At 53.9% G+C, this 26,461-nt stretch overlaps 1 protein-coding gene across 1 annotated transcript in view; it reads right to left on the bottom strand.

The window, feature by feature from the left end:
- GPI (glucose-6-phosphate isomerase) overlaps positions 1–26,461 on the bottom strand; it is a 27,795-nt gene extending 1,334 nt beyond the window's left edge. Inside the window, exons 1-14 of the mRNA XM_059151981.1 lie at positions 26,248–26,461; positions 24,893–24,983; positions 24,466–24,534; positions 22,998–23,117; positions 17,072–17,155; positions 16,796–16,942; positions 16,168–16,239; positions 15,622–15,666; positions 14,285–14,338; positions 3,347–3,407; positions 2,887–2,930; positions 2,623–2,775; positions 1,357–1,486; positions 1,158–1,234 (exon numbers count right to left, since the gene is read on the bottom strand). Of these exons, the coding sequence (XP_059007964.1) occupies positions 1,158–1,234; positions 1,357–1,486; positions 2,623–2,775; positions 2,887–2,930; positions 3,347–3,407; positions 14,285–14,338; positions 15,622–15,666; positions 16,168–16,239; positions 16,796–16,942; positions 17,072–17,155; positions 22,998–23,117; positions 24,466–24,534; positions 24,893–24,983; positions 26,248–26,369 (1,269 nt within the window). The 5' untranslated portion in view covers positions 26,370–26,461. The remainder of the gene's footprint in view (positions 1–1,157; positions 1,235–1,356; positions 1,487–2,622; positions 2,776–2,886; positions 2,931–3,346; positions 3,408–14,284; positions 14,339–15,621; positions 15,667–16,167; positions 16,240–16,795; positions 16,943–17,071; positions 17,156–22,997; positions 23,118–24,465; positions 24,535–24,892; positions 24,984–26,247) is intronic.

The following is a 26,461-nucleotide window of genomic DNA, read 5'->3' as shown; positions in this document are numbered from 1 at the left end:
CTGAGCTACAGGCAGAGGTTGCCTGGCACTTCCCAGGTGGGATTAGTCCCAGCCCCCAGTGTAGAGCTCAAGTGGAGCAAGGCGGGGGGACGGCAGGGCACCTCTGATGACACAATAAAGTAAGTGACAACAGTGACTGCCCTTTAAGGGATACACGTGACTTGCCAAGGACCCTGCTAAGAACTTAGCAATATCTATCTTGTGTTTTTTTTTTTTTTTTTAAAGATTTTATTTATTTAATTTGACAGACAGAAATCACAAGTAGACAGAGAGGCAGGCAGAGAGAGAGGAGGAAGCAGGCTCCCTGCTGAGCAGAGAGCCCGATGCGGGACTCGATCCCAGGACCCTGAGATCATGACCTGAGCCGAAGGCAGCGGCCTAACCCACTGAGCCACCCAGGCGCCCCTCTATCTTGTTTTTTTAAAGGTTTATTTATTTATTTGAAAGAGACAGACAGACAATCCCAAACAGACTCCCTGCTGAGCACAGAGCCTGACTCAGGGCTCCCATCTCACGACCCCGAATCAAAACCAAGACTCAGATGTCCAACTGATCGAGCTCCCCAGGCACCCCAGCCACATCTACCTTACGGTTTTCCCATCTGCTGCTGTGGTTAAGCAGGATCTTCCTTCATGACCTCTGCCCCACCCCCGCTGTTACACCTATATGGGTTGTATTACATGACAGATGGAATGAAGATAGCAGACCTTGTGACAGGGAGAGATGGGCCCACTGTAATCACATGGGCTCTTAGAAGTAGAAGACTGAAGACAAATGAGTCAGTCAGAGAGAGCAAGAGAAGGGGCAGGATAGAATCGAGGCTGGAGCAGGACTCAACCCACCACTGCTAGCTCTGAGATGGGACAGCGCCACAGGCAAAGGCGGCTTTTTGAAGCTGAGAATGACTCCCAGTTGCCGTTAAGGAAACTGGACCTTGGTCCTGCCCTAAGCAGACACCCAGCGGAGCCTGCTAGACTTCAGACCCACGAAAACCAAGATAAAAACTGGATGTTGTTCTAAGCCAACGAAGTTTGTGTAATTTATCATGGCAAGAATAGGAAACTCGCATAACTGCCAACCAAAGCAGCAGCTCCTAAGTAGCCCAGGTGTAAGGTGAGCCTGAGAAAGTGTGAGGAGAGGCTGGATGAGGCTCTTACCTTGTGGTGCAAACCCTTCCTTATCGGGTGCTGGGTCTGGACTGGGATGAGGAAGTCACAAGGTATCATCTTGGTGCCTGTAAAGGGCACAGTGGTCACCCACGTGCCAATCCCAGCTCGTGGGAGCCACCGGACGGAGAGCTCTCTGCTGGCCTTTCACGTGCACAGCACACCCCTGCCCAGGCCAGAGGGTCTGTACCTTGGTGGATGAGCTGGTAGAAGGCATGCTGGCCATTGGTCCCTGGCTCCCCCCACAAAATGGGGCCCGTTTGGTGGTCCACGCGAGTGCCAGACTTGGTGATGTACTTCCCGTTGGACTCCATGTCGCCCTGGAACAGGACAGAAACCCAGCCCTCTAGCTGCAGGTCTTGCTTTTCTTGATGCAGAAATCCTGCCCAGGCTACACTACGCGTAGCTTCCCAACCCTGTGTGGTGTCCCCAGGCAGTACCCCTGTATCTCCCCTCCCCCGTGAGGACAAGGCGCACAGCTTTCTGGCTCAGACGCTGTAGGAAGGAGCCATGACGAGGGTGGGGGGGGGTATGGAGGTCTGAGAAAGACCTCCCTAAGAGCAGAAATCGGTCACAGTTTCTTTAACGGATGTCTTTTTTTTTTTTTTTTTTTTAGTTTATTTATTTAAGTAATCTCTACATCCCACGTGGGGCTTGAACTCATGACCCCAAGATCAAGAGTTGGCATGCTCTTCTGACCGAGTCAGCCAGGTGGCCCTCTTTTTGAGGTGACAGACCTCAAAGGCTGCACACCTTGGACTCCTGTCAGCCTTTCTCTTAAGACATCAGTTAAAGAGGGCCACCATGTCTTAAAAGAGAGGCTGGCAGGAGTCCAAGGTGTGCAGCCTTTGAGGTCTGTCACCTCAACCAGATACTGGGCTGCCTCTTTAATCAGCTTGCGGTATTGGCCAAAGTCGGCTGTGCCTGCCCAAGGGCTGCAGGGCAAAAACCAGGTTCATGCTAAACCAACCGGGGACACATGTAGAAGGACGGCCTAGAACAGAATCCGGAACAGGAGATGGGCTACTCAGTCCCCAGGGATTCTGGGATACTTGGGGGGGGAGCAGAGGGCCAAGAGTAGCCCAAAGGGGGACCCCAGACTGGGTGTGAACTTGCTTTCCTGGAGGGGCAAAGGGAGTACCAGCCACAGGGGTCCCTGCCGGTGGCCCCACCCTCTGGCAGGCACCCAGAGTGATGGCCAAGAAAGCAATGACCCAGGGAAGATGCGTGCTTTCTGACTGGCCACCACGGTAACCAATAATATCTTCCCATGGTGGATTTGGCCAACACTCACCAACAGATTTACCCTGAAATCAGAACACAAGTGGGCCTTGGCTGTGCCCAAGGGCAGCTGGGGGAAAAACCCACCGGAGAGGCCAGAATCTGGGCCCCTGGGCTCCCGGGCCTCCCAGGCCCCCCATAGGTGGGCCCCAAGGCCTGGCCTGGCAGCAGGTACCTGCTGGAAATAGGCTGCAAAGCGGTGCAGATACTGGTCGTAGGGCAGCATGGCCTGCGTCTCGCACCCAAAGCAGTTGATGTACCAGATGCCCAGCATGGCCAGGATGACAGGCGCGTTCTTCTCCAGGGGCGTCGTACGGAAGTGCTGGTCCTGCAACCAGAGCAGGGCGGGTGGGAGCTGAGCAGCTGCCCAGGAGGGAAGGAAGGAGGGAGCTGGACCAACCAGACATCTCCCGGGGAGAACACAAGCCTCAGCACTTACCATCCAGTGAGCCCCTGAGAGCAGCTGCTCGAAGTTGTCAAATCCTGCGACACAAAAGCAGCGTCAACAGAAATGGTCATGCCCAGTGCCCTCGTGGCAGTGGACACAGCTTCTTCTGGAACCAGGAAAAGCTGATGTGCAGCCAGAAAAAACAGGACCTGGGAAGACTCGGGCCCACAGAAAGACTCTCTAACCAGAGTCGGCCTTGAGCGCAAAGGCCAATCTAACTTCACCGACCACTGGAAACAACAGGACAGTGGTTGTGAGGGGTAGAGGAAAAGGCCAATCTACCAACCCCAGAGAAAAGTCCGGCCTGCCCGCCTGACCTTAAAGAAATGTTCCAGCCAATGGGGGAGAGCACAGTGGCCTGTGGGGTCAGAAGGGTGTTCAGGGACATGAGATCCCGATCCCTGACCGCAGACTACAACTTGGTCCCCCGCCAAAACAGACACACACTCACCCACATGCAGTGCGATGGAGAGTCCAATGGCTGACCACAGCGAGTAGCGTCCTCCTACCCACTAGGAGAGACAGGAAAAGGTGCTGAGGAAAGGTTGGCACACCCCGCCCCCCTCCCTCCTGCCACAAAACTTGCCCCCTGAGAGCAAAGCTCTTCCATAGGTGCAGCACGGAGGGCCTGGACCCAACCCACCTCTGGGAAGCAAGACAGCAGGCAGGCGCTGGCAACTCTTTGTGCTGACCAACAGGGCAGACTACATGGGACTGATCAGAGCCACAGGACTCAACTGAAGACCTTACCATGGCTGGCCCTGTCTCCTCAGACAAAGACAGACGCGTACCTCATACCTGCAACAGGCTGGGCCTCCTCCTCATACCGACAGACCCAGGACCTCATACCCGCGCCAGGCCCAGGCTCCTCCTCTGACAGACCGACCGACCCAGGGCCTCATACCTGCGCCAGACCCCACCACCTCCTCAAACACACAAACCCAGGGCCTCGTACCTGTGCCAGGCCCAGGCTCCTCCTCTGACAGACAGACAGACCCAGGGCCTCATACCCGTGCCAGGCCCAGATTCCTCCTCCTCTGACAGACAGAACCACGGCTTCATACCTGCGCCATGCCCGGGCTCCTCCTCTGATAGACAGACCCAGTGCCTCATACCTGTGCCAGACCCAGGCTCCTCCTCTGACAGACCTAGCGCCTCATACCTGTGCCAGGTCTGGCAGGCTCCTCTCAGACAGACAGACCCAGTGCCTCATACCTGCACCAGGTCTGGCCTCCTCTTCAGACAGACAGATAGACCTAGAGCCTCATACCTGTGCCAGACCTGGCCGCCTCCTCCTCAGACAGACCGACTGACCCAGTGCTTCATACCTGCACCAGGCCTGGCTTCCTCCTCAGACATACACACGCAGTGCCTCATAGCTGCACCAGGCCGGGCCTCCTCTTCAGACAGACCGACCGACCCAGCATCTCCTACCTGCACCAGGCCCAGCCTGCACCTCAGACCCAGCGCCTCATACCTGGTACCAGGCCCGGTTTCCTCAGACACAGATCCAGTGCTTCATACCTGTGCCAGGACCGGTTTCCTCAGAAACAGACCCAGTGCTTCCATACCTGGTACCAGGCCCCCCTTCCTCAGAACCAAAAGACCAGCATCTCGTACCTTTCCATGTCCAGTCCCCTCACACACCGATAGATCCAGTGCTTCATACCTGTGCCAAAGCATCTTCAAATACTGACAGACCCAGTACTTCATACCTGTGTGTGGTTGTGCCTCATGAACACTGACAGAACTGGTGCCTCATACTTGTGCCAAGCCCCATCTCCTCAGACACACACAGATCTAGTACCTCAAAGCTATATCCAGCCTCTGTAGACACGGACAGACCCAGCATCTTGTACCTGCGACTAGCCCACCTACCTGGATGCTAACAGGTCAGGATCTACCTGTGCCTGGCCCAGCCTGCCCTCCTTGAGCAGTGACAGACCCAGCACCTCACACCTGTGCCAGGCCCTACATCCTCAGACTAATCAACCCAATGCCCCATACCTACACTCAAGCACACTCCTCAAGCAATGAAAGATCCAGCACCTTCTACCTGGGTCTTGGCCCTGCCTCCTCAGATACCAATAAACCTGGGTTTGGCCTTGCCCCAGCCAGACCCATTGCCTCCTGGGACAGTGACAGGCCCAGGGCTCATACCTGAGAGGTCTTCTCAGCCTCATCCCCAAGACCTACCTAGTCACACTTGCAGACTCCACCCTGTATCACCTAAGTCCTCAGAAATCCATTCCCATCTTCCTAACAGCTTTTTATGGACCACCTACCACATTCCCAGCACAGGCAATAGAAGCAGCCCATGAGGGCTCCCCAGAGATGTAATAATAATCATGCCAATAAATGTGAAATGAAATGCAAGTGCTTGGGAGAATGGAAATACAGCAGTGAAATCAATTATAAAAGCAATCTGGGGAGCACATGAGCTTGGATCTAAAGAGCGAGCAGGAAAGCACTGGGGGGGGGGGGGGAGCATTCCAACAGCCAGTATGGCATATACCAAAGTCCTGTGGTAAGAGCAGCCTTTCTCAACAGTGAAGAGAATTAAGCCCCACAGGAAATACTTTCAATGCTTCATTTCTCCATTCTCTCAAGGATGGTCCAAGGCTAGCACCCTCCTAGAAGCAAGGAAGAGATGCTAATTCATGACATCCACTGGATGCCTTGGGGCATGAGGGCTTAATTCTCTACTGGAGGCCCATCAAGACAGGTTGGGCAAGAGGAACCACAGCACATTCTAGACGAAGGAAGGGGTGGGAACAGGAGGGTGGAAGCTGAGAGGCAGTGCTGGGGGATGAAGCATGGAGCCCCGGTGGTCGGTGGTCGTTGGGAACACGATTCTACCCTTGATAGGGCAGAGGACTGATTCAGGAAATCAGACAGGATGAATTGAAAGAACAAGACAATCATGTGTGCCCCAGAGGTTTCTGGCTTAGGTAATGAGATGAATGGTGGGGCCCTTCACCTGGAAAAAGTCCAGGTTTGGGGGAACCTTACCAGATACAGTCCCAGAAGCCACACCATGCCTGACACAGGCTCTTGGATCTCACCAAACAGGCTCAGTTCTAGAAGCTGGACTGCCAAGCTGTTGATTTTGGCTGCCCCACGTCATCAGACCTCACTTTTAGGAGCTCAGCAATGGCAGCATCCGACCTGAGCCTCTGAGACTTCCTCCTCCAGACATAATCTCTAGAACTCACTTTACCTGCAAGGGGCCCCTTTCAGATCGCACCTCACAGATGTAGCTCCTCATCGGTTCGGTATCCTGTCCCTCCCCTGCCCCAGCCCTCACTTTATCTAACCAGTTATAATCTACTTTTTTTCCCACCTGAGTAATGCAGACCCTAAGCCAGCCGGACCCCAATGCTACAGACCACACTTCGGCCTGGCTAAAGATCCTTGGGTCTCTGCAATACTGTGAGCTCTGCCCATCATGTGTGACCCGGGTACCAAGAATGGGCTCAAGGTACTGTATCTGTCCTACGTGATCCTAAGTGTTCCTGAGACCTCCCCAGGCAGGTGACTCTGGCTTTCCCCAGCCTGTGCCTGACCTAACACCGGGGATCCTACCCGCACCTGGCCCGCGTTCTCAGGCCTCACCAATCACACCAGTTCTAGGCTAGAGCAGGCCTACCCATTTCACCTAACAAGCCTAGGGATGCCAACTTGTTCCTGAACCCAGGGCCAAGGACCCATCTAAGATCACCTTTATATACCTCTGTCCATGGCTTTACATGCGCAGACTCATAACGCCAAACACGGATGGATGGATGCAATGGCTTCACCTGCGAGCTCAGCTCTGCCTGCCTGGGTCCTCTTCCAAGGCGCACCCTGCAGGGTCACAGCCATGCCTAAGCCAGGCTCCACCAGCTGTCCTCTGTCTCTGCCGGACCCCCAGCTCCTCACATCTCAACCAACAGACCCAGGTTCACCTTGCTAAACCCAACTCGGACTCCTCACACCTTCCTGAGAGAGCAGCACTGTCTACACAGGCTTGACCTCAACTCCCCCAGGCCTAACCTGAAAAACCCGGCTTTCTATCCTTGTCTGACTAGCCCTTCACATCCTGCAGACCACAGCTGACCACCAACAACTCACCGACGAGCCTCAGCTCATTGGACACAAAGATCTCTGCAGACCTGTGCCCTAGAGAACCACCTACCACCAACGGCACAAGATGGGGTTCTCCCTCCCTGTGACTGAGCCGTGCTCTCCAAGCCTCCCCTCTAAGACCTGGGTTCACAAAAGTGAGCCAGAACCATGTTCCCAGGACTTCAGTGACAAGACCCAGAGAGCTCTCTCCCACTCCAAAGTCAGTGCCTGAGAGCCATGGCCACCAACTCATGCCTAACTTAGGGCCCGCAGACCTCCTCGAGCCCCATAGGGACTCGCCTGTGGCCACTGCACTCACCTAGGTCTCACCTTCCTTCTTCAGGCATCACCCTGAAGATCCAAGAGTACATACCCTTGCCTGAATCCAAGAGCTCAAAGTCTGACTACCTACCTCACCGACCTCCTCAGTCCATACCTGGCAGGCCAGCTCTGCCCATCTAGGCTGGACCTTAGTTCCAACTCTTCAGGAACCCAACTCTTTAGGACCCCAACTCTTCAGGCCTTCTCAAAACATTACACTTGGCAGATGGGCTCTGCCCTCCTGCTTGTGACCCTGGGTCCTCAGACCACACGTGGCAAGCCAGATCTGTATACCTGACGAGCCCCACGTTCTCCCACTGCAGCTAGTAAAACCAGCTCTGCCTACCCTGTGTGTATGTTCTGGGCTCCTTATACTGCACCCACTGAACCAGCTCTGCCTACCTGTGCTTGACCCTGCTTCTCACACTTTGCCTAGCAAGCCAAATCTGCCTACCTGTGCTGTATCCCAGTTCCTAAGACTTCGTCCCATAGTCTGGTTCTACCTACTTATGCTTGACCTTGGCCCCTGAGACCATACCACCTACCTGTGCTTGACCCTGGCTCCTCAGACCTTGCCTAGCAAGTCAGATTGACCTACCTGTGCTTGACTTTGGCTCCTCAGGCTTCACTTGACCAGTTCTACCTATCCATGCTTGACCCTGGCTCCTCAGACTTCACCTGGCGGGCCAGCTCTGCCTACCTATGTTTGGCCCCAATTCCTCAGACTTCACCTCATAGGCTGGTTCGACCTACCTATGCTTGACCTTGGCCCCTCAGATCATACCTGGCAGTCCTATTCTACCTACCTGTGCTTGACCCTAGCTCCTCAGACCTTACCTGGTGGGCCAGCTCTGCCTACCTGGACTTCATCCTGGTACCTCAGACCTCACCTAAGCAAGCCTAATATGCTTACCTTTGCTTGATTCTACTTCTGCAGACCTCACCTGGCAGGCTACCTAGCTGTGCTTGATTCCAGTTCCTCAGACTTCACCTGATAGGCTAGTTCTATCCCTATTCTTGACCTTGGCCCCTCATATCATACCTGGCATGCCCGTTCTACCTACCTGTGCTTGACCCTAGCTCCTCAGACCATAGATGGCAAGCCAGTTCTACTTACCTGTGCTTGACCATGAATTCCTCAGACCTCACCTGCAGGCCAGTTCTACCTACCTGTGCTTGACCTTGGCTCCTCAGACCTCACCTGCAGGCCAGTTCTACCTACCGGTGCTTGATCCTGGTTCCTCAGACCTCACCTAGCAAACCAAGTCTGCCTACCTGTGCTTGATTTAAGTTCCTCAGACTTCACCTGACAGGCTAGTTCTACCTACCTATGCTTGACCTTGGCCCCTCAGATCATACCCGGCACACCAGTTCTACCTCACCTGTGCTTGACCTTGGCTCCTCAGACCACATTTGGTGGGCCAGCTCTGCCTACCTGTGCTTGGCCCTGGTTCTTCAGAACTCACCTGGCAGGCCAGTTCTACCTACCTGTGCTTGACCTTGGCCCCTCAGACCATACCTAGCAGGCCAGTTCTACCTACCTGTACTTGACCTTGGCCCATCAAATCATACCTGGCAGGTCAGTTGTACCTACCTGTGCTTGACCTTGGCCCATCAGATCATACCTGGCAGGTCAATTATACCTACCTGTGCTTGACCTTGGCTCCTCAGACACTTGGTGAGCCACTTCTACCTACCTGTGCTTGACCCTGGCTCCTCAGACCATACCTGGCAGGCCAGTTCTACCAACCTGTGCTTGATCTTGGCCGGTCAGATCATACCAGGCAAGCCAGTTCTACCTACCTGTGCTTGACCTTGACTCCTCAGACCACACTTGATGAGCCAGCTCTTTTCCTACCTGTGCTTGACCCTGGCTCCTCAGACCATACCTGGCAGGCCAGTTCTACTTACCTGTGCTTTGCCTTGGTTCTTCAGATCTTACCTGGCAGCCCAGTTCTACCTACCTGTGCTTGACCTTGGCCCCACAGATCATACCTGGCAGGCCAGCTCTACCTACCTGTCCTTGACCTTGGTTCTTCAAACATTACCTGGCAGGACAGTTCTACCTACCTGTGCTTGACCCTGGTTCCTCAGACCTCACCTATCAAATCAAATCTGCCCACCTGTGCTTGATTCCACTTCCTCAGACTTCACCTGGTAGACTAGTTCTATCTACCTATGCTTGACCCTGCCCCTCAGATCATACCTGGCAGTCCTGTTCTATCTGTGCTTGACCTGGTTCTTCAGACCTTACCTGGCAGCCCAGTTCTACCTGCCTGAGCTTGACCTTGGCTCTTCAGACCACACTTGGTATGCCAGCTCTACCTACCTTGACTCATCAGACCTTCCTGGCAGGCCAGCTCTGCCTACCTGTGCTTGACCTTGGCTCCTCCAACCATACCTGGCAGGCCAGGTCTACCTACCTGTACTTGACCTTGACTCTTCAGACCTTATCTGGTTTTACCTACCTGAGCCAGTTTTACCTACCTGTGCTTGACCCTAGCTCCTCAGACCATACTTGGTGGCCCAGTTCCCTGGTACTTTAGACCTCACCTAGCAAGCCAAATCTACCTACCTGGGCTTGACTCCCAATTCCTCAGACTTCACCTGATAGGCTAATTCTACCTACCTGTGTTTAACCCTGGTTCCTCAGACCTCACCTGGCAGGCCAGCTCTGCCTACCTGTGTGCTTGACCTTGGTTCTTCAGACCTCACATGGTGTCAGTTCTACCTACCCGTGCTTGACCCTGGGTCCTCAGACCATACCTGATGGGCCAGTTCTGCCTACCCGTGCTTGACCCTGGGTCCTCAGACCATACCTGATGGGCCAGTTCTGCCTACCTGTGCTTGACCCTGGCTCCTCAGACCTCACCTAGCAAACCAAATCTACCTACCTGGGCCCGACTCCCAATTCCTTAGACTCTACCTGATAGGCCAGTTCTACCTGCCTATACTTGACCTGGGCTCCTCGTATCATATCTGGCATGCCAGTTCTACCTACCTGTACTTGATCCTGGTTCCTCAAACCTCACCTGCTGGGCCAGTTCTGCCTACCTGTGCTTGACCCTGGGTCCTCAGACCTCACCTGGGAGACCAGATCTACCTACATGTGCTTGCTCGTGGCTCCTGACACTGTACAAAGTGGGCTAGCTCTGCCTACCTGTACCTCCTCTTAGTTGTTTACATCTAAGACATTCAGTTCTTACCTGGACTCAGCTGGGACTATTTTAGATCTCACTGGAGAGACCCAGCATTATGAACCTGCCCTGATCTTGGTGGCACAGATCTTACCTGACAAACCCTGCTGTATTCACTTGTGCTGAACTCCTATGGCCAGTCTCAAGGATACAAACCCTTGCCAGATATAGACTCCGCAGACCTCACCTGAGAAACTCAATCTCACATAGCTGTACCTGACCACAAACTCATCAACTTTGTGAGAGAGCTCTACAAGACAGGCAGAAGTGCAGTTCTGTCTGCCTATTTTGACCTGAACCTGGGAGATCCAGATCGAGTCACCTGCACTCAATCCTGGCTCCTGAGATCTCAGCTGAGAGACCAAGCCTATCCTCTTGATGTCCCTTCATCACCTCAGAGATCGTCTAAGAGATAGAGTTCTTTCTAGATAAGCCTAACATGGCCTCTCTAGGCCTTACCTGACAGATCTGGTGTACCTACCTGTACCTAAATTCAATGGCAAGACAGTTGAATGACACTAACCATGGCTCTTCAGGTCAATCTACCTCTGCTTGCCCGTGGTTTCACAGATGTTACCTGAAAAACTCAGCTCTGCCCACCTATGCTTGACCCTAGCTCCTCAGTTCAGAATACAAACCAGAACCCGACTTCAGCAATTCAGACCCTACCTGTTCAGGACCCCAAATGTACAAACCTGAATCTCACCTCCCCTCTCAAGGCCCACCAGACATACCTGTTCTACATACCTAAGCCAGACCCAGAACTCATACACCTTCCAGATGCACACAGCTCTCCATCCCTCTGCCTGACTCCAGCTTTTGTCTTAGCCCACAGGACTCAGGACCACCCCCAGGAGAGTCAACCTGAGGAGCCCCAGAACCACTAGATGTCCATCACCTGAGGACACAGTTCTCACCTGGACCCAATCAGGCCATTTCTAGTACTCACTTGTCAGACTCGACTATGTCTGCCCTTTGTCGGCTCTGGTGTCCTTACCTGAGCTACCCACTTTTTGTTTTTTTTTTTAAGATTTTATATATTTATTTGACAGACAGAGATCACAAGCAGGCAGAGAGGCAAGCAGAGAAAGAGGAGGAAGCAGGCTCCCTGCTGAGCAGAGACACCCCCCCGCCCCCTATTCAGGGCTGGATCCCAGGACCCTGGGATCATGACCCGAGCTGAAGGCAGAGGCTTTAACCCACTGAGCCACCCAGGCGCCCCAAGCTACCCACCTTCTACCTTTATGTGCCTCATCTTGGCTCCTTAGGCCTTCCTAAGAAACCTAGTTACATACACCTTGTCTGATTCCAGCTCCTGTGACCTCAGATGGACAAGGTTCCCTGGGCAGACTCCACCGTACAAACCTAACCTGAAAGGAGTCTTTCCTCAGCAGACTGCTTGCTCCTGGCTGCCTACCTCAGCCTGAGGGAAAACGGGTGAGACCCTCTTGGTCCCTGAGACTTGGGCCTCAGATACCTCACCCTGCAGATGTGGTTCTCTAGGCCTTTATCTACCACGAGCCTCTCGGACTATACCTTACCAATGGAGCTCCTGTCTGTTCGTCACTTGCCCCAACTCCCCATTCCTTACCTTTCACAATTCAGTATATTCCTACCTTTTACTTCTCTGGGCCCTTTGAGCTCCGCCCCCTCCCCCCACAAAACCCCTGCCAGGACCCTGAGCTGGTTCCAGGTCCTCAGAGGCCTCTGCAACCCCTGAGCTCTGTTCATCACACCTGGTCAGGTCGCCAAGAGCCAGGTAGCTGACACGGCTCAGGGCACTTACCTAGGTTTGCCTAATTCTGAGTTTTAATCACCTCATTTGAGTGATCAGACACCCATCACCTGATACTCACTTTGCAGAACCAGTCGGACAGACTCCAATGCATACACCTGTCCCATGCCAGGGACTTCAACTCACAGATCCAGGTGTAAGTACCTGTATGTGACTCTCACTCCGCAGACCTTACTCGACAGAACCATCTTGAAACCTGTGTCTTCCAGAATTCGTAGACCTCATCAGTACCCTTACCTATCCTGGCTCCTCTTCAGACCCCGCCAGCCAAAGTTAGCTCTCCCAATGCATACTAACTCTGGTTGAGCCCTGAGAAACCCCATCATTTACCACCGTATCTCTGTGTGATCCTAGCATGAAGCTCACCCGTGACTGACCCTAACTGACCAGGCCTCACCACTTAGATGTCCCCCTACCAGAATGGCCTCTTCTGAATCTTACCTTAGAGCCAGCACAACATCCCTAGGTCTGTCCTGACCTTCTATTCTGCCTAAGATACTAGCTCCAGAAGTTTCACCCATCCCTGGCTCCTCAGATGTCACCTTCTTGACTCAAAACAATATACATCCTTAGCAACCCAGGCACTGTGTATGTGGTTTGCCTGGCCTGGCCCAAGAGGCCTTCACTGTGTCCCCCTTGGCTATTCATTCCTCACTACCCGGCCCCAGCCCCACGTTTGTGCACCCAACTGTCATTCCCAGGCCTTACCTGGGAGGCCTAGGCCTCGCCCTGAGCCGCACCCCAATCACCTCTACATGCTGGGAAGTTACAGGCAGTGAAAACCCACACAGGGGTTTGGCTAGCAGGAGCCCCTTTTGTTCCTGACCACCACCTGTTGAGGCTCCAGATCCCAGAGAAGAGGTAGCAGGTGCCTCCCCTACTTTATCAGACATGCAACATTTGCTAGAAGCTGCCCGATCTCTCTCGACTGGGCTTCCTCATCTGAGCCACAGGATGCAGAAAATGCTTTGAGTGACTTCTCAATTCTTCCAAGGATGGTACATAATTAGTCCCATTCTAGAAAGAAGTTAACTCATTACACACAACAGACGCCTCAGGACATTAGGGCTTGATGTTCTCCCAGACTCCAAGGCCTCTAGAGTTTTCAAGGGAGAAAACTGTGGATGCTACCACCAAGCGAATAGCTTCCAGTCTAAAGGCCTGGAAACTGACCCCACCCCCACCCCTCCCTGGGAAAATCCCCAACTAGAGGATGCCCTCCTTGGTGCGCCTGCCAGTCATGTGTTAGAACAGCACCCCCTGCGTTCATAGCGCCCACGCTGCACCCTGCATCCCACAGCGGGAACCCCTTCCCCAGGGCAATGTGCAAGCCAGCAGCCCAAGGCAAGGTGCCCCTCCCCACTAGCTGCCTGGCACCAGCGGCCTCCCACCCCCTCTCCCCCCACCCCCAGCAGGGATGAGACCATGACCCCCTACTGCTAGACTCGCCCCAGCACGGTTTGTGCTGCAAGCTGCCTGACAAGGGCCCAAGCAGGCCCCAGGCCTGGCGCCTCCTCTCTGCCACCTTTCAGCTGTTCCTGTACCTCCTGACCGGGCCTGCCCGGTCACACACCCTGCCTCACCCTGCCCTGTGGCCTTTAGAGACCGAGGCTGCAAGTGTGGAGAAAGGTCATCACTGAGAATAACTCACAACCTCAGTTTAGTGAAGGGGGGCAGGGGTGGCTCCGGTTACCCCCCAGTGGGTGCTGCTGGCAGATGCCCCAGGGAGCGTTAGCCTGGCCCAGCAAGCTCAGCCCTCCCAGGTAGAAGTGGAGCCCTCCTCCCGACGGGGCTGCTCCTGCCCCCACGATCCTCCCTGAGGGCCTCTCAGCCCCTCCCAGAGCCAGGCATGCAGCAGGTGCACAGTAAATGTTGACCTGACCTCACAAGCCCCTCATCTGTGCCACGGTGGTCATGCCTTGACCCAGGACACATAATTCACCCAGCACAAGGATGTGACTTTACTTACATCCCAGAACTCGAACATGTTTTGAGGGTCAATCCCAAACTCCTTCACTTTGGACTAAAAAGGGGCAAAGGGAGAGAAGGAAGAAAACCAATGTTAGCTGGATAAGAACAGGAGCTCCAGGGTGCCAGGTGTCCCACTGTCCAAGCTGCGGACGGATGGATGGTTGGACGGGGCGGGGCTGGAGCGGCCTTTCAGTCCAGGCCAGGAAGCAGCAGCGGCCACTCCCAGAACTGCCAAGGCCAGCTCCCATGTGGCAGCACCTGTGGCCTGGTGCCTGTGAAGCCCTCTGGCTGAGCGAGGCTGCCCAGCCCATGCATGGGCCTGGCCCCACACATCGTCCTCCAAGAGCCGCTGCCTAGACCTGTCGGGGTACAGACACTGACCCATCCAGGACAGACGGGAAACTGCACCAAGGGCCGGAGCCCAAGCAGAGCGAGGCCCACCTCTGAGGCCAGGTGTCCCCCAGCGAGGACCCCTGTCCAGCCCTTCCACTATCAGGGATGGGGACTCTGCTGCAGGAAGCCTTGAGGAGATAACCCACGCTACCCCTTGGGTGCTCTGCGCCCCTGGACAGACAGGGCCGGCGACCCCTTCTACTGCCCAGCATGAGCTCGGCCAGCAGCAGGCACACAGCAGTGCTGTGGTGAGCCAGCCCGAACACGTCCCCCTGCCTCCCCACCATGGGCAGGTCAGCACTGGAGACAGGAGTGGGGGTCGGTCAAGAGGGGCGGACGAGGTGGGAGGGAGCAGTCGGGACAACTGGAGGGTGGTTCCAGCTCTGCCACAGCCGCGGACCAAACCTACTGCACCACAAGTGCTCACCTGGTTTGTTACTGCTGGCACTCAGCTCCGCCCTGCCTCCCCAACCCTGGCCCACACCTCTCAACAGCCTCAGGCTGGGCGGACAGGGGCAACATTCTCATCCCAGCACCACTGACTCAGCCAGTCGCAGTGCCAAAATCCTTCACTGGGGCTTAACCTCCTCATGGAAGAAATGGGATGTACCCCCACCTCGACTCCACACATCCCATGTGGGGAGAGGCCAAAGGAGGTCATGTGTGTGGAGAGTTCTGGACATCAGTCAGGCCTGAGAGGTGGACGCAGCCAACCAGATGCCTCTCTGGAGCTACAGAGATTTGATGCAAATGGAGGAAGTAAAAGGGATGGTTTGCAGCTCACATCCCTCACAGGCAACCGGCCCTTCTATCCCAGCAGCTGAGCCACGATCCCCAGACCCGGGAATGACAGCTGCACTTGAGTATTCCGACAGGCCGTGACCTTGACATGACCTGGGCCCTCCCAGGGAAAGAAGTCTGGGAGGCCACATGGGCACTTACCGTGTTGGTAGACAGGGCAACAAAGTGCTTCGCAACTGCAGAAGGCTACAAGAGACAGAGCCGGGTTACACCAGACCCATCCCAGGGGGCCACCCGAGGAAAGTAAGCCTTCCGTCTCTGGAGAAACCAAGGCCCTGGGTGGGACAGACTATTTCCAGGCTTTGACTCTGAGGCTGTCAGAGGAGCCCCATGTCAAGGGGAAGGGGACGGAAGAGTCAGAGGCCCATCCTTCCACACAGGCATCCGAGGCCCAGGTTCCCTCTCCCGTAAAGTGGGTGTGGCCAGGGGTAGAGAGGATCCTGCCAGGGCCAAGGGACCTTGAAGTGCCTTCAGCTAGTTCCAGCAGGTTCTAGCACATCTGACATGTCTCGGACTGGCAAAGCCAAATGTCTAAACTGGAAAAAGCAGGCACCAAGACAGGCTACCTCCTGCTGCCAACTTCGGGAGAAACATGGCAACAGTATCAGATAAGGCCTCTCAGGTGGATGGGCTGGCCCACTCTCCTTCCCCGCGCACACACTGCCCACCTCCCACCCCAGCACTCACGTCCTTGGCCGACAGGAGAAACCACTCCTTCGCCGTCTCTGCATTCGTAATGGTCTCCTGGGTGGTAAAGGTCTGTGGCCAGAAAGTAGAGCAGTCGATCCCCAGCTCAGGCTCAGTGTGGCCTGGAGTCAGGGCCCAGTGGCCATGTGGGTGCCCACTGGTCACAAGCAGTGACAGTCGCCCCACATAACCTCTGCCCACCTGTCCACAAAGCCACAGCGAGTGGCTGGGTCTGGGGTAAGGGCCTAGAAGGAGTAGTACCATCGTCCTGGGGTTCCAGGACTTCACAAGCCGAGAAAAACGTAAACAGCAGACAAAACCCTTACGTTAACTGGGCATGGCTTTGGGATCAGAAAGGAGCAGACATTAAGCACTGAGGTCTCAAAAGACAAGAACAGTCCCGGGCTGGGCACAGATCCCAGAAAGCAAACGGATGTGGCCTTAAGATGAAGGTTCTGACTAGTTCAGGCTTCCATCAGGAAACCGTGTGTGTCGCCTGCCAAATCTGAGGGCAGCAAGGCTGACCCGATCCACAAAGCACAGTGAGCCGGAACACTGGCAAAGCCTCCACCCCCACCCCCACCCCCTGCACAGGGCTGAGGAGCCAAGCCAGGACCCAGGCCCATACCTTGGAGGCAATGATGAACAGGGATGACTCAGGATTCAGGGTGGCCAGAGTTTTGGCGATGTGGGTCCCGTCGATGTTGGAGACAAACCAAACCCGGGGACCTCCTGAAGAGTACGGCTTAAGGGCTTCGGTCACCATGAGGGGTCCCTGCAAGGAGCCGCAGTGTCAGAAAACAAGATTCCAGGACCCATAGAGACGGGGAAGCCAGGTCTCCCCCTGGAAAAACCAAGGCTCTGGGTGGGCCCCCCCACCCCGTCCCCAGGGATAACTCCTCACCAGGTCAGAGCCGCCAATGCCGATGTTAATGACGTCCGTGATGGGCTTGCCCGAGTACCCCTTCCATTCGCCACTGCGGACGCGCTGTCACAGAACGGGAGAGATGCGTTCAGTCCCAAGCACCAAGGACACGCTGGTGCTCAAAAGCATCCTCACAGCTCAGGTCCAACGTCCAGGTGCTCGCTGGGGCCTACAGAGACCACACTGGCAGCTGCCTGCCATACTCGGCCCCAGCTAAACCCTATTTCGTCATCAGCAAAGTGGGGGACACCCCCACCTCTCAGAATTCACAAAACAAGGGCAAACTCTCAGCAGAACCTAATGAATTAGAGACCAAGAAATGTGGAATGCCAACTACTGGGACTGGTCTGTGCCAGGGACAGGACTACCAGATAGGCAGACAGCCTCCTGGTGCTTACAATAAAATCTAAGAATAGAGAAATAGACTAAAGGTAGAATGTCCAAACAAAGCAAGCCAGGAATTGTTGGGTTTAGAAATTCCCAGCTTGGGGTGCCTGGGTGGCTCAGTGGTTAAAGCCTCTGCCTTCGGCTCAGGTCATGATCTCAGGGTTCTGGGATCGAGTCCTGCATCGGGCTCTCTGCTCAGCCGGGAGCCTGCCTCCTCCTCCTGTCTCTCTCTGCCTGCCTCTCTGCCTACTTGTGATCTGTCTGTCAAATAAATTAAAAAAAAAAAAAAAAAAAAAGAAATTCCCAGCTTCTCCAAGCAACAACAGATGCCAAAATGAAGAGATGGCTCCTTGGCAAAGATCAAAGGCAGGATACTCTAACAAAAAGCACAATATGAAGGGGAAGCAGAGGGTGTCGTTGTAAGACCTTCCCTTGTCTGGACCTCCAAAAGGCCTAAGGTGGTAACACAGAAAACATTTTGGTCAAAGAGAAGGCTTCTGAGAAAATCTGGTCTCAAAAACAATGGTAGAAAAGGCTTTGTCTTGAAGAAACGTGGAAGTATGGCTTTTGCCTGATGGACTGAACCGCCCCTCCCCCCAGTAAGCTTCACAGGAGACCTACAAAGCTGTTAAAATAACTGAACTGGGCGCCTGGTTGGCTCAGTGAGTTAAAGCCTCTGCCTTCAGCTCAGGTCATGATCCCCGAGTTCTGGGATCGAGCCCCACATCAGGCTCTCTGCTCAGCGGGGAGTCTGCTTCCTCCTCCTCCTCTCTCTCTGCCTGCCCCTCTGCCTACTTGTGATCTCTCTCTGTCAAATAAATAAATAAAATCTTAAACAAAAAAAAAAAGGTAAAATAAAATAAAAGAACTGAACTGTCAGAAATGCTACCAGCTTTAACTGAAAAGGATAGAGACATTACGAAAGGAAAAGGGGGTGTTCGGATAAGCCCATTTCCACAGGCAATCGGCAGAGGTACAAACGCAAATCACCCCGCAGATTACTAGAGTAAAGGAGGGCAAAGCTAAAAACCTTGAGAAATGATTCTGAGGCCTTGAGTCCTAACCGGGCAATTGCCAACATATATCCTATTGGATTTCAGAATTATTCAGACCAATGACTCCCCTGTGCCTCCCACAGTCCCCCTCTTTTTGAAAAGGAATTTTCCTATATCCATTACTCTATGCCTACCTCATGTATGTTGGGTATGTGATGTGTAAACAAATTGTTCCTTTAATTCACGGTTCTCAAATCAAACCGAAGCGTGTCTGCTCTGTATTAAAAGAAATGCAGGAACTCCTATAGCTGTTCCTAATTTACATGATGAGGCTCTTGATTTCTGGCTGATACTGTAATAGGATATGGCCTTAGGAGAAGGTGAGGATATTCTCCATGTGGAAGGAACATGAATCACTGGGAGCCTGAAGACAGACTATGCAACCAACTTCCAAGATGGTTCCCAATGGTCCTCACTTCTTGACATTACACTGATGTCTTTGTGCTGTCACCTCCTACTTTTTTTTTTTTTTAAAGATTTTATTTATTTATTTGACAGAGATCACAAGTAGGCAGAGAGGCAGGCAGAGAGAGAGGAGGAAGCAGGCTCCCAGCTGAGCAGAGAGCCCAACGCGGGGCTCGATCCCAGAACCCTGGGATCATGACCAGGGCTGAAAGCAGAGGCTTTAACCCGCTGAGCCACCCAGGCGCCCCCGTCCCCTCCTACTTTGCTCAGTGGTGACCTTTATAACAAACAGGGGGGACGCCTGGGTGGCTCAGTTGGTTGAGCAGCTGCCTTCGGCTCGGGTCATGATCCCAGCGTCCTGGGATCGAGTCCCGCATCGGGCTCCTTGCTCAGCAGGGAGCCTGCTTCTCCCTCTGCCTCTGCCTGCCATTCTGTCTGCCTGTGTTCGCTCTCTCCCCCTCTCTCTCTCTGATAAATAAATAAAATCTTTAAAAAAAAAAAAAAAAAAAAAAAAGAATATTTATAACAAACAGGGTATTACAGAAATGACAGATATGATTTCCGATGCTAGCTCAAGGAAATAAAGGACCCTGAGGCACTCTGCCTTGCCAAGGTCTCTTGGATCACTCATTTGGGGAAATCAGATGTCTTGTGATAAGAACACTCAGCCTGTAGAGAGGTCCACAGGTAAGGAACCTAAGCCTCCCAAAAGCTGCACTAACTGCTAGAGAGTCATCTTGGTAGCAGATCCTTCAGGCTCCACCCATCAAGCCCTCAGAGGAGTGCTAACCTTGGCCCACATCTTGTCTACAACCTTATGCGACCAGAACCAGCCAGCACAGCCACCGCCAATCCTGGTTCATAAAAATGTTGATTGTTGTTGACAGATGCCAAGTTTTGGAGCCATTTATTATATACCAATAGAAAACCAGTATTGTGTATCTTTCCCTAAACCAGTAACACCTAGCAGTTTTTTTTCCCCCAAATAAGGCTATCAACAGCCATAGGAAATTTTCCATCAATACAGAAATAAAGTCGCTCAGCTTCTCAACCCTTAACCTCACCATTAAAGTTTCATTACAATAAAGCATCCCAGAGAAGAAAATTGTACATCTTTAACAGGATCACACACACTCTTTATTAGACCGGATGGGGTTTTACGACACGTGCCTATTCTGCAACTTCCACTTTCAACTTCACAGATCCCACACAGTGGGGCAGCTCAGTGTAACCACAGCCCCCTCCTACCTGCTGGTGCCCCAAACAGAAAATCTTTAAAAAATTTTTATTTAGGGGCACCTGGATGGCTCAGTGGGTTAAGCCTCTGCCTTCACCTCAGGTCATCTGGGATCGAGCCCTGCATCAGGCTCTCTGCTCAGCAGGGAGCCTGCTTCCTCCTCTCTCTCTGCCTGCCTCTCTGCCTCCTTGTGATCTTTCTCTCTGTCCAATAAATAAATAAAATCTTAAAAAAAAAAAAAAAAAAAAAAAAGCCTCTGCCTTTGGCTCAGGTCATGATCTCAGGGTCCTGGGATCAAGCCCCACATCGGGCTCTCTGCTCACTGGGGAGCCTGCTTCCTTTCCTCTCTCTCTTCCTGCCTCTCTGCCTGCTTGTGAGCTCTGTCAAATAAATAAATAAAATCTTAAAAAAAATAATTTTATTTAAAAATTAAAAGGGGGGCGCCTGGGTGGCTCAGTGGGTTAAGTCTCTGCCTTCGGCTCAGGTCATAATCTCAGGGTTCTGGGATCAAGCCCCACATCGGGCTCTCTGCTCACTGGGGAGCCTGCTTCCCTTCCTCTCTCTGCCTGCCTCTCTGCCTACTTGTGATACCTGTCACACAAATAGATAAAATCTTTAAAAAATAATAATAATAAATAAATAAAATAAATAAAAATAAATAAAAATTAAACGGATGCAGAGGTCGGTTAAGCCTCTGCCTTCAGGGACGCCTGGGTGGCTCAGTTGGTTGGACGACTGCCTTTGGCTCAGGTCATGATCCCGAAGTCCTGGGATCGAGTCCCGCATGGGGCTCCCAGCTCCACAGGGAGTCTGCTTCTCTCTCTGACCTTCTCCTCACTCATGCTCTCTCTCACTGTCTCTCAAATAAATAAATAAAATCTTAAAAAAAAAAAAAGGCCTCTGCCTTCAGCTCGGGTCATGATCCCAGGGTCCAGGGATCGAGCCCCGAATCAGGCTCCCGGCTCAGCGGGGAGCCTGCTTCTCCCTCTCCCTCTGCCTGCTGCTCTCCCTGCTTGCGTGCTGTCTCAAATAAATAAAAGCTTTAAAATAAACAAATAAAAAGAAAGAAAGAAAGAAAGATTTTATGTTTAAGTAATCTCTACACCCGATGTGGGGCTTGAACTCACGACCCTAAGATCAAGAGTCACATGCTCCACTGACTGAGCTGGCCAGGTGCCCCAGACTCAGGTGGTTTTTGATTTCTGCCACTAGACTCTAGATCACGGTGAACATCCTCAATTCAGCCTTGGCAAACTTCTAAGAGCACAGCCACACCGGGTGTTCCTTACGTGGAGCTGCTGCCACTTGGTAGCATTTTTTGAACTATAAATACCCCGTCTGTCTGAGTCAGGTATCCCGCAGCCAGCTGTTAAGGGAGGGCTTTCCTGGAAATAGCTTCCCAGACAGCCAGGACCATGCTCCTCCATACAGCAGACATGAGCTCGCACATGCTCACTGGACAGAGCAATGGGCTTCCAATGCACATCAGCTCTACTACTCACCACCCATGGCTGGGAAGGCCCTTCCCTACACCCGAAGCCCTTGACAGGTACCCACCACCAGTAAGGAACATTCTGGAATCCAGATTTGCAATAGGCTGCCAACCCCCTCCTCACCCTCAGACATCCCATTCACTTGGCTTATCAGGCTTCCAGGATGGATGGCCAGATCGCTTCTGCCATCTGAGGTCTGAAGTGGCTTTGAGCCAAAGCAACCAGACTTGGACCAGCCAGAGGCAGGGGCCGCTGGTCTCAGGGATAAGCTGACCAGAGCCCAGATTATCACTCCCACTCCCAGAGCAAGCATGGCCCACTCGTACCATGCACGCACACACACACCTCACCCTGGTACCCCAGGCTTGAAGGTGGCCACTAACCCTTGCAGAATTGCCCCGGGACAGACACCGTGGTAACAGGAATTGATGTGGGGAAATCTCTAGCTGGTCTCTGAGGCAATCTCTACTCCCCCATCCCTCAACAGGAGAAGAGGGCACAGTTATGAGCATTGACACAGACCCAGGGACATTTCTTATTTCTAAGTACAGACAAGCTGCAGAAGGGTACGTAAAAATGAACCCGTGTGTGTGAACGCATAGAATGCATATGCACATTTGTTTCGAAGAGGAGGAGACAGATGTACACGTCCACAGCAGACGCACAGGAAGCTTTCAGAAGAGCTCACAGGAAATGTTACAAACACAGGGGTATGGCCAAGCAAATGTTAAAACATTGATTTTTATCTAGCTCTAGCCCAGAAAAGGAGGGCATATCACTAAAGAGATTCGAAAAAGCAAGTCTCGGGACGCCTGGGTGGCTCAGTTGGTTAAGCAGCTGCCTTCGGCTCAGGTCATGATCCCAGCGTCCTGGGATCGAGTCCCACATCGGGCTCCTTGCTCTGCAGGGAGCCTGCTTCTCCCTCTGACTCTTCCTGCCCTTCTGTCTGCCTGTGTTCGCTCTCACTCTCTCTCTCTCTTACAAATAAATAAATAAAATCTTAAAAAAAAAAAAAAAAAAAAAAAAAAAGAAAAAGCAAGTCTCTCCTCTGACTATCCCACCCCTCAGGGACCTCACTTCTCTCTCCCCATCTCTGCGCTGGCGGGACTGTCACCAGGAGCCCACCGGTGACTAGAGTTCAGCAAGGAGACTGCTCTGCAGCGACTGGTGGTAGGTTCCCTCACCACAGGGGCAGGGAAATTCCCTCAGAACACGGGCCGATGGTCGTCTCCAAGCAGAGTGGAGGGGCGGCCCATCAAGGTCCCCCGATTCCCAGTCCCATGCATGCGCACATGCCCAAGGGCATGTCCAGCACAGGCTTGGCTTACCTGACAGAAAGACTTCATCTTCTCCAGGACCCTGTTGACCTCTGGCATCACATCCTTGCCATCCACCAGAATGGGTGTGTTTGACCGGTTTCGCAAGGCCACGTGCAGCACTGCCCGTTCCTGCGGACAGCAGTCAGTGCATGAAAAACCTCAGCCCAGGGCAGCCACACCAGGCATGATGGAGCACATGGTCCAACATGGTCCAGGAGTCGGCTCAGCCCTTTCCCCACTGGACATGCAGGCCCCAAGGTCTACTGACAGTCACAAGGGGAAGGAGATCAGGAGAAGACCAGGGCAAGCCCAGAGGGCCCCTAGCTGTTCAGAGCATGAAAAGCCAGAAAGAGGAACAGAGTGAGCACAGGCAGAGAGAACAGAATGGGGACCACACAGCAATGAACAGGTTCAGAGGACAGGGGCTCATTAAGGCTAATCTCATCGTCTCCGTGAGAGTACATGGCGTCTTTGCTGGCACCTTCTAAAAAGTATTCCCAGCCCCTTGGATGTGGAGCAAAGCAGGCAACTCAAAATGTCCCTGGCCAAGCAGCCCCACTACACACACTAACTGCCAGAAACAAACGGAACTGTAGGCTTGTGACAGGTGCCAAGAAGCTGGCCTTGTTGTGTGAAAGCAACAGTCCCATCAAGCTGAAGCTGGTAGAGGAGTCCTTAAAGGAAACAGATCTGAAGGCTCCAGGTGGGCAGGAAAGGGATGGTGGCTGGACTCCAAACCAAGGAAAGGCCCATTAAGGTGGAAGACTTCAAGCCACTCTGCCCTCACCGTGCCCAACCTCACTCCTGTTCCCTCTTCCATAAGAAAATGAACTCCTCCAGGAAGCCCTCTGTGACTGCAGCCCCCCTCAGCCTAGCCCAGGGGCGAGGTAAATGGAGTCTGAAACCTCTGTCTCTTACAGATATGTCTTGGATAAGTGATCTGCTCTCTGATCATCAGCTTCCTAGAGTGTGAAAGGAGGATGTTACCCTTGTGAGGAAGGGACTCGGAGGACTCAGTGGTTATAATACCTCCAGGCTGCCACAGCAACTCAGGAACAAGCCCCCAAGGCCTGGCCTTATTGCGGCTTCTTACTGACGCTTACCACGGAGGAGGCTGAGCTTATGCCCTAAGATTCCTCTTTTCACTAAAGAAACTTGCAGCAAAGAGACCAGAGTTAAGCTCGCTGAGGATGCCTCAAGAAGCCAGATCCCTGCAGGCCTGAGACCTGCTCTCACTAGGCAGACATCGGGAGCCACTCCATGCTCACCAGATCCAGACTGCCAGTCCCGGGGAAGAGGCACCCCACAGCCCTGCAACCCACTCTAGGAAACAGGTTTCTGTGCCCCTCGTTAAGCAAAAACATTGCTTAAGAGAAGAGATGAAGACACAGTAGGATGCCATCAGTCAGATGAACCCCAGAGGGAAGGAAGAGGCCCTGAAGGGTATGCAGCGCTGGCTGCCCACAGGCCAGCTCACCTCTGTGAAGTTGATCTTCTCGCCACTGAACATGCGATCCCGGGCAGCCTCCACGCCCCTGGACTTGGCCTGAGAAGAGAAGATACTAAGGCCTGATCCCATCCACATCAGTGACCAAGAGCCCAAGCCACCAAGTTCTGGCCTTGCTGCAGCCCCCAGTGGAGCTGACAGATAGCTGCAGCCTGGTGTCCACCCCCACTGCCTGTGAAGGGTCTGCTCCAACACCTGGCCCTGGGCCCCCTGGGATGCTGCTCAAAACCTGAGCCAGGGGAGCAGGAGCTCAGAGCCATAGGCCGACACAGAGGCAGTGACGGAGATCCACCGAGAGAAGGAAATAAAGCTGCTCAAGGATCTGGGGGCTCCCAGGAGCTCAGCTCACTTGCCAAGCCGTCGGTCATGGGCCAAGCCCCCCACACCAGAACATTACCAGGTCCACCAGCATCTGCATCACAGTGTCGGTCACAAGGTTTTTTGAGTAATCCACCAGAATATGCCCATGGCTGGTGTTCAGGTTCAAGCTGCAAAAAGATGGCAGAAGCCAGTGACCACACCCCAGTTCTCCCCAGCCTATTCCTGACCAGAGCTGCATCCAGAAAAAAACATCCTCCCGGGCGCCTGGGTGGCTCAGTGGGTTAAGCCGCTGCCTTCGGCTCAGGTCATGATCCCAGGGTCCTGGGATCGAGTCCCGCATCGGGCTCTCTGCTCAGCAGGGAGCCTGCTTCCCTCTCTTTCTCTCTGCCTGCCTCTCTGCCTACTTGTGATCTCCCTCTGTCAAATAAATAAATAAAATCTTTAAAAAAAAAAAAAGAAAAAAAGAAAAAAACATCCTCCCTGAGCCACACCCCAGACAAGCCCCAGCTGCCCAGCACAGCGGTGGTGTCTGTTACCTGAAGCAGCAACAGCACAGTGAAAGAGGGGCCATTTACACAGAAGGAAGGTGTAGACCCTTCCTGAAGAGTCATTCCTCCGCTCAAACAGCGAAGCCAAACAGCGGCGTGCATTGCCCCTACCTAGCCAGGAGAGTGACCATTCCCTCCCAGAGCTTCCACGCTGCGACTCTGAACGCAGGGCAGGCCATGATGGCTTCCAGTCTGGAGCCCCAGACGTCCCCTCCCCCACACACCCACCAGCACCACACACCAGAACGCCCCGAGATTCCTGCTCCCCAAGATTTCCTCCAACAGACTCCTTTCCATTTCCTGGCCATTCACAGGTCTCCGCACCGAACTTCTTTTGCAGAAATCATGCCCGCACATCTCCACCCTTTCTCCGCGGTTCCATGCAAACCCGCCCCCCCAAGGCCTGTCCATACTCATCACCCCCCGCGGATGTCCCCCACCCGTTCTGGGCCAGGAGCTGGGGGAAGGCGACAGCCCCTTCCCCGCTTGCTGCGTCACCGAGGGCCCCTGCCCATAACTGCGGAAGGAGTCCCTTCTCAAATGGCAGGGGCTGCGGGGGGAGGGGGCGACAGGAGGTGGAGAAAGAGATGCCCCTGCAGAGAAGAAGCCGCAGAGGAACTTGCTTCTCATGACTAAGCAGCCCAGTTCCGACACCTCCAGCGAGCCCGCGAGCCCCCCAAGAACCTCCTTCAAGGAGACGTCAAGGACGAACGGAGGCCTGGGCCCGGGCCCCGATCCGTGGCCGGGGGCGGCCAAGGACCCCCGGGGACGGACAAGGACCGCCGGGCCGGGCCGTGCCCGCCCCGGGCCTGCACACCTGACCCCGAGCGCCCGGAGCCAGCTCCCGCTCGTTCGCGCCCCGCCTGTGGCCCGGCGCGCGCACCTGAAGTGGCTGAAGCGTTCCTTGTCCCCTTCGAAAAGGCGGCGCAAGTTGAGGTCAGAGCCGTGCTCGCGGTACCATTTCTGCAGCTTCTGGAACTGCGGATTCTGGGTGAGCGCGGCCATGGCGACAGCAGTGGGATGCACTGGCTTGGACGAGCTCGGAGGAGGAAGAGGGGGCGGGCGGCGCGGCTAGCGGAGGCCGGGTGCGCGCAGCG

Source organism: Mustela lutreola, chromosome 16 (genome assembly GCF_030435805.1).
Source record: "Mustela lutreola isolate mMusLut2 chromosome 16, mMusLut2.pri, whole genome shotgun sequence".
NCBI lineage: Eukaryota > Metazoa > Chordata > Mammalia > Carnivora > Mustelidae > Mustela > Mustela lutreola.
The sequence above is the reverse complement of the archived record's forward strand: the minus strand, read 5'-3'. Positions and strand labels throughout refer to the sequence as shown.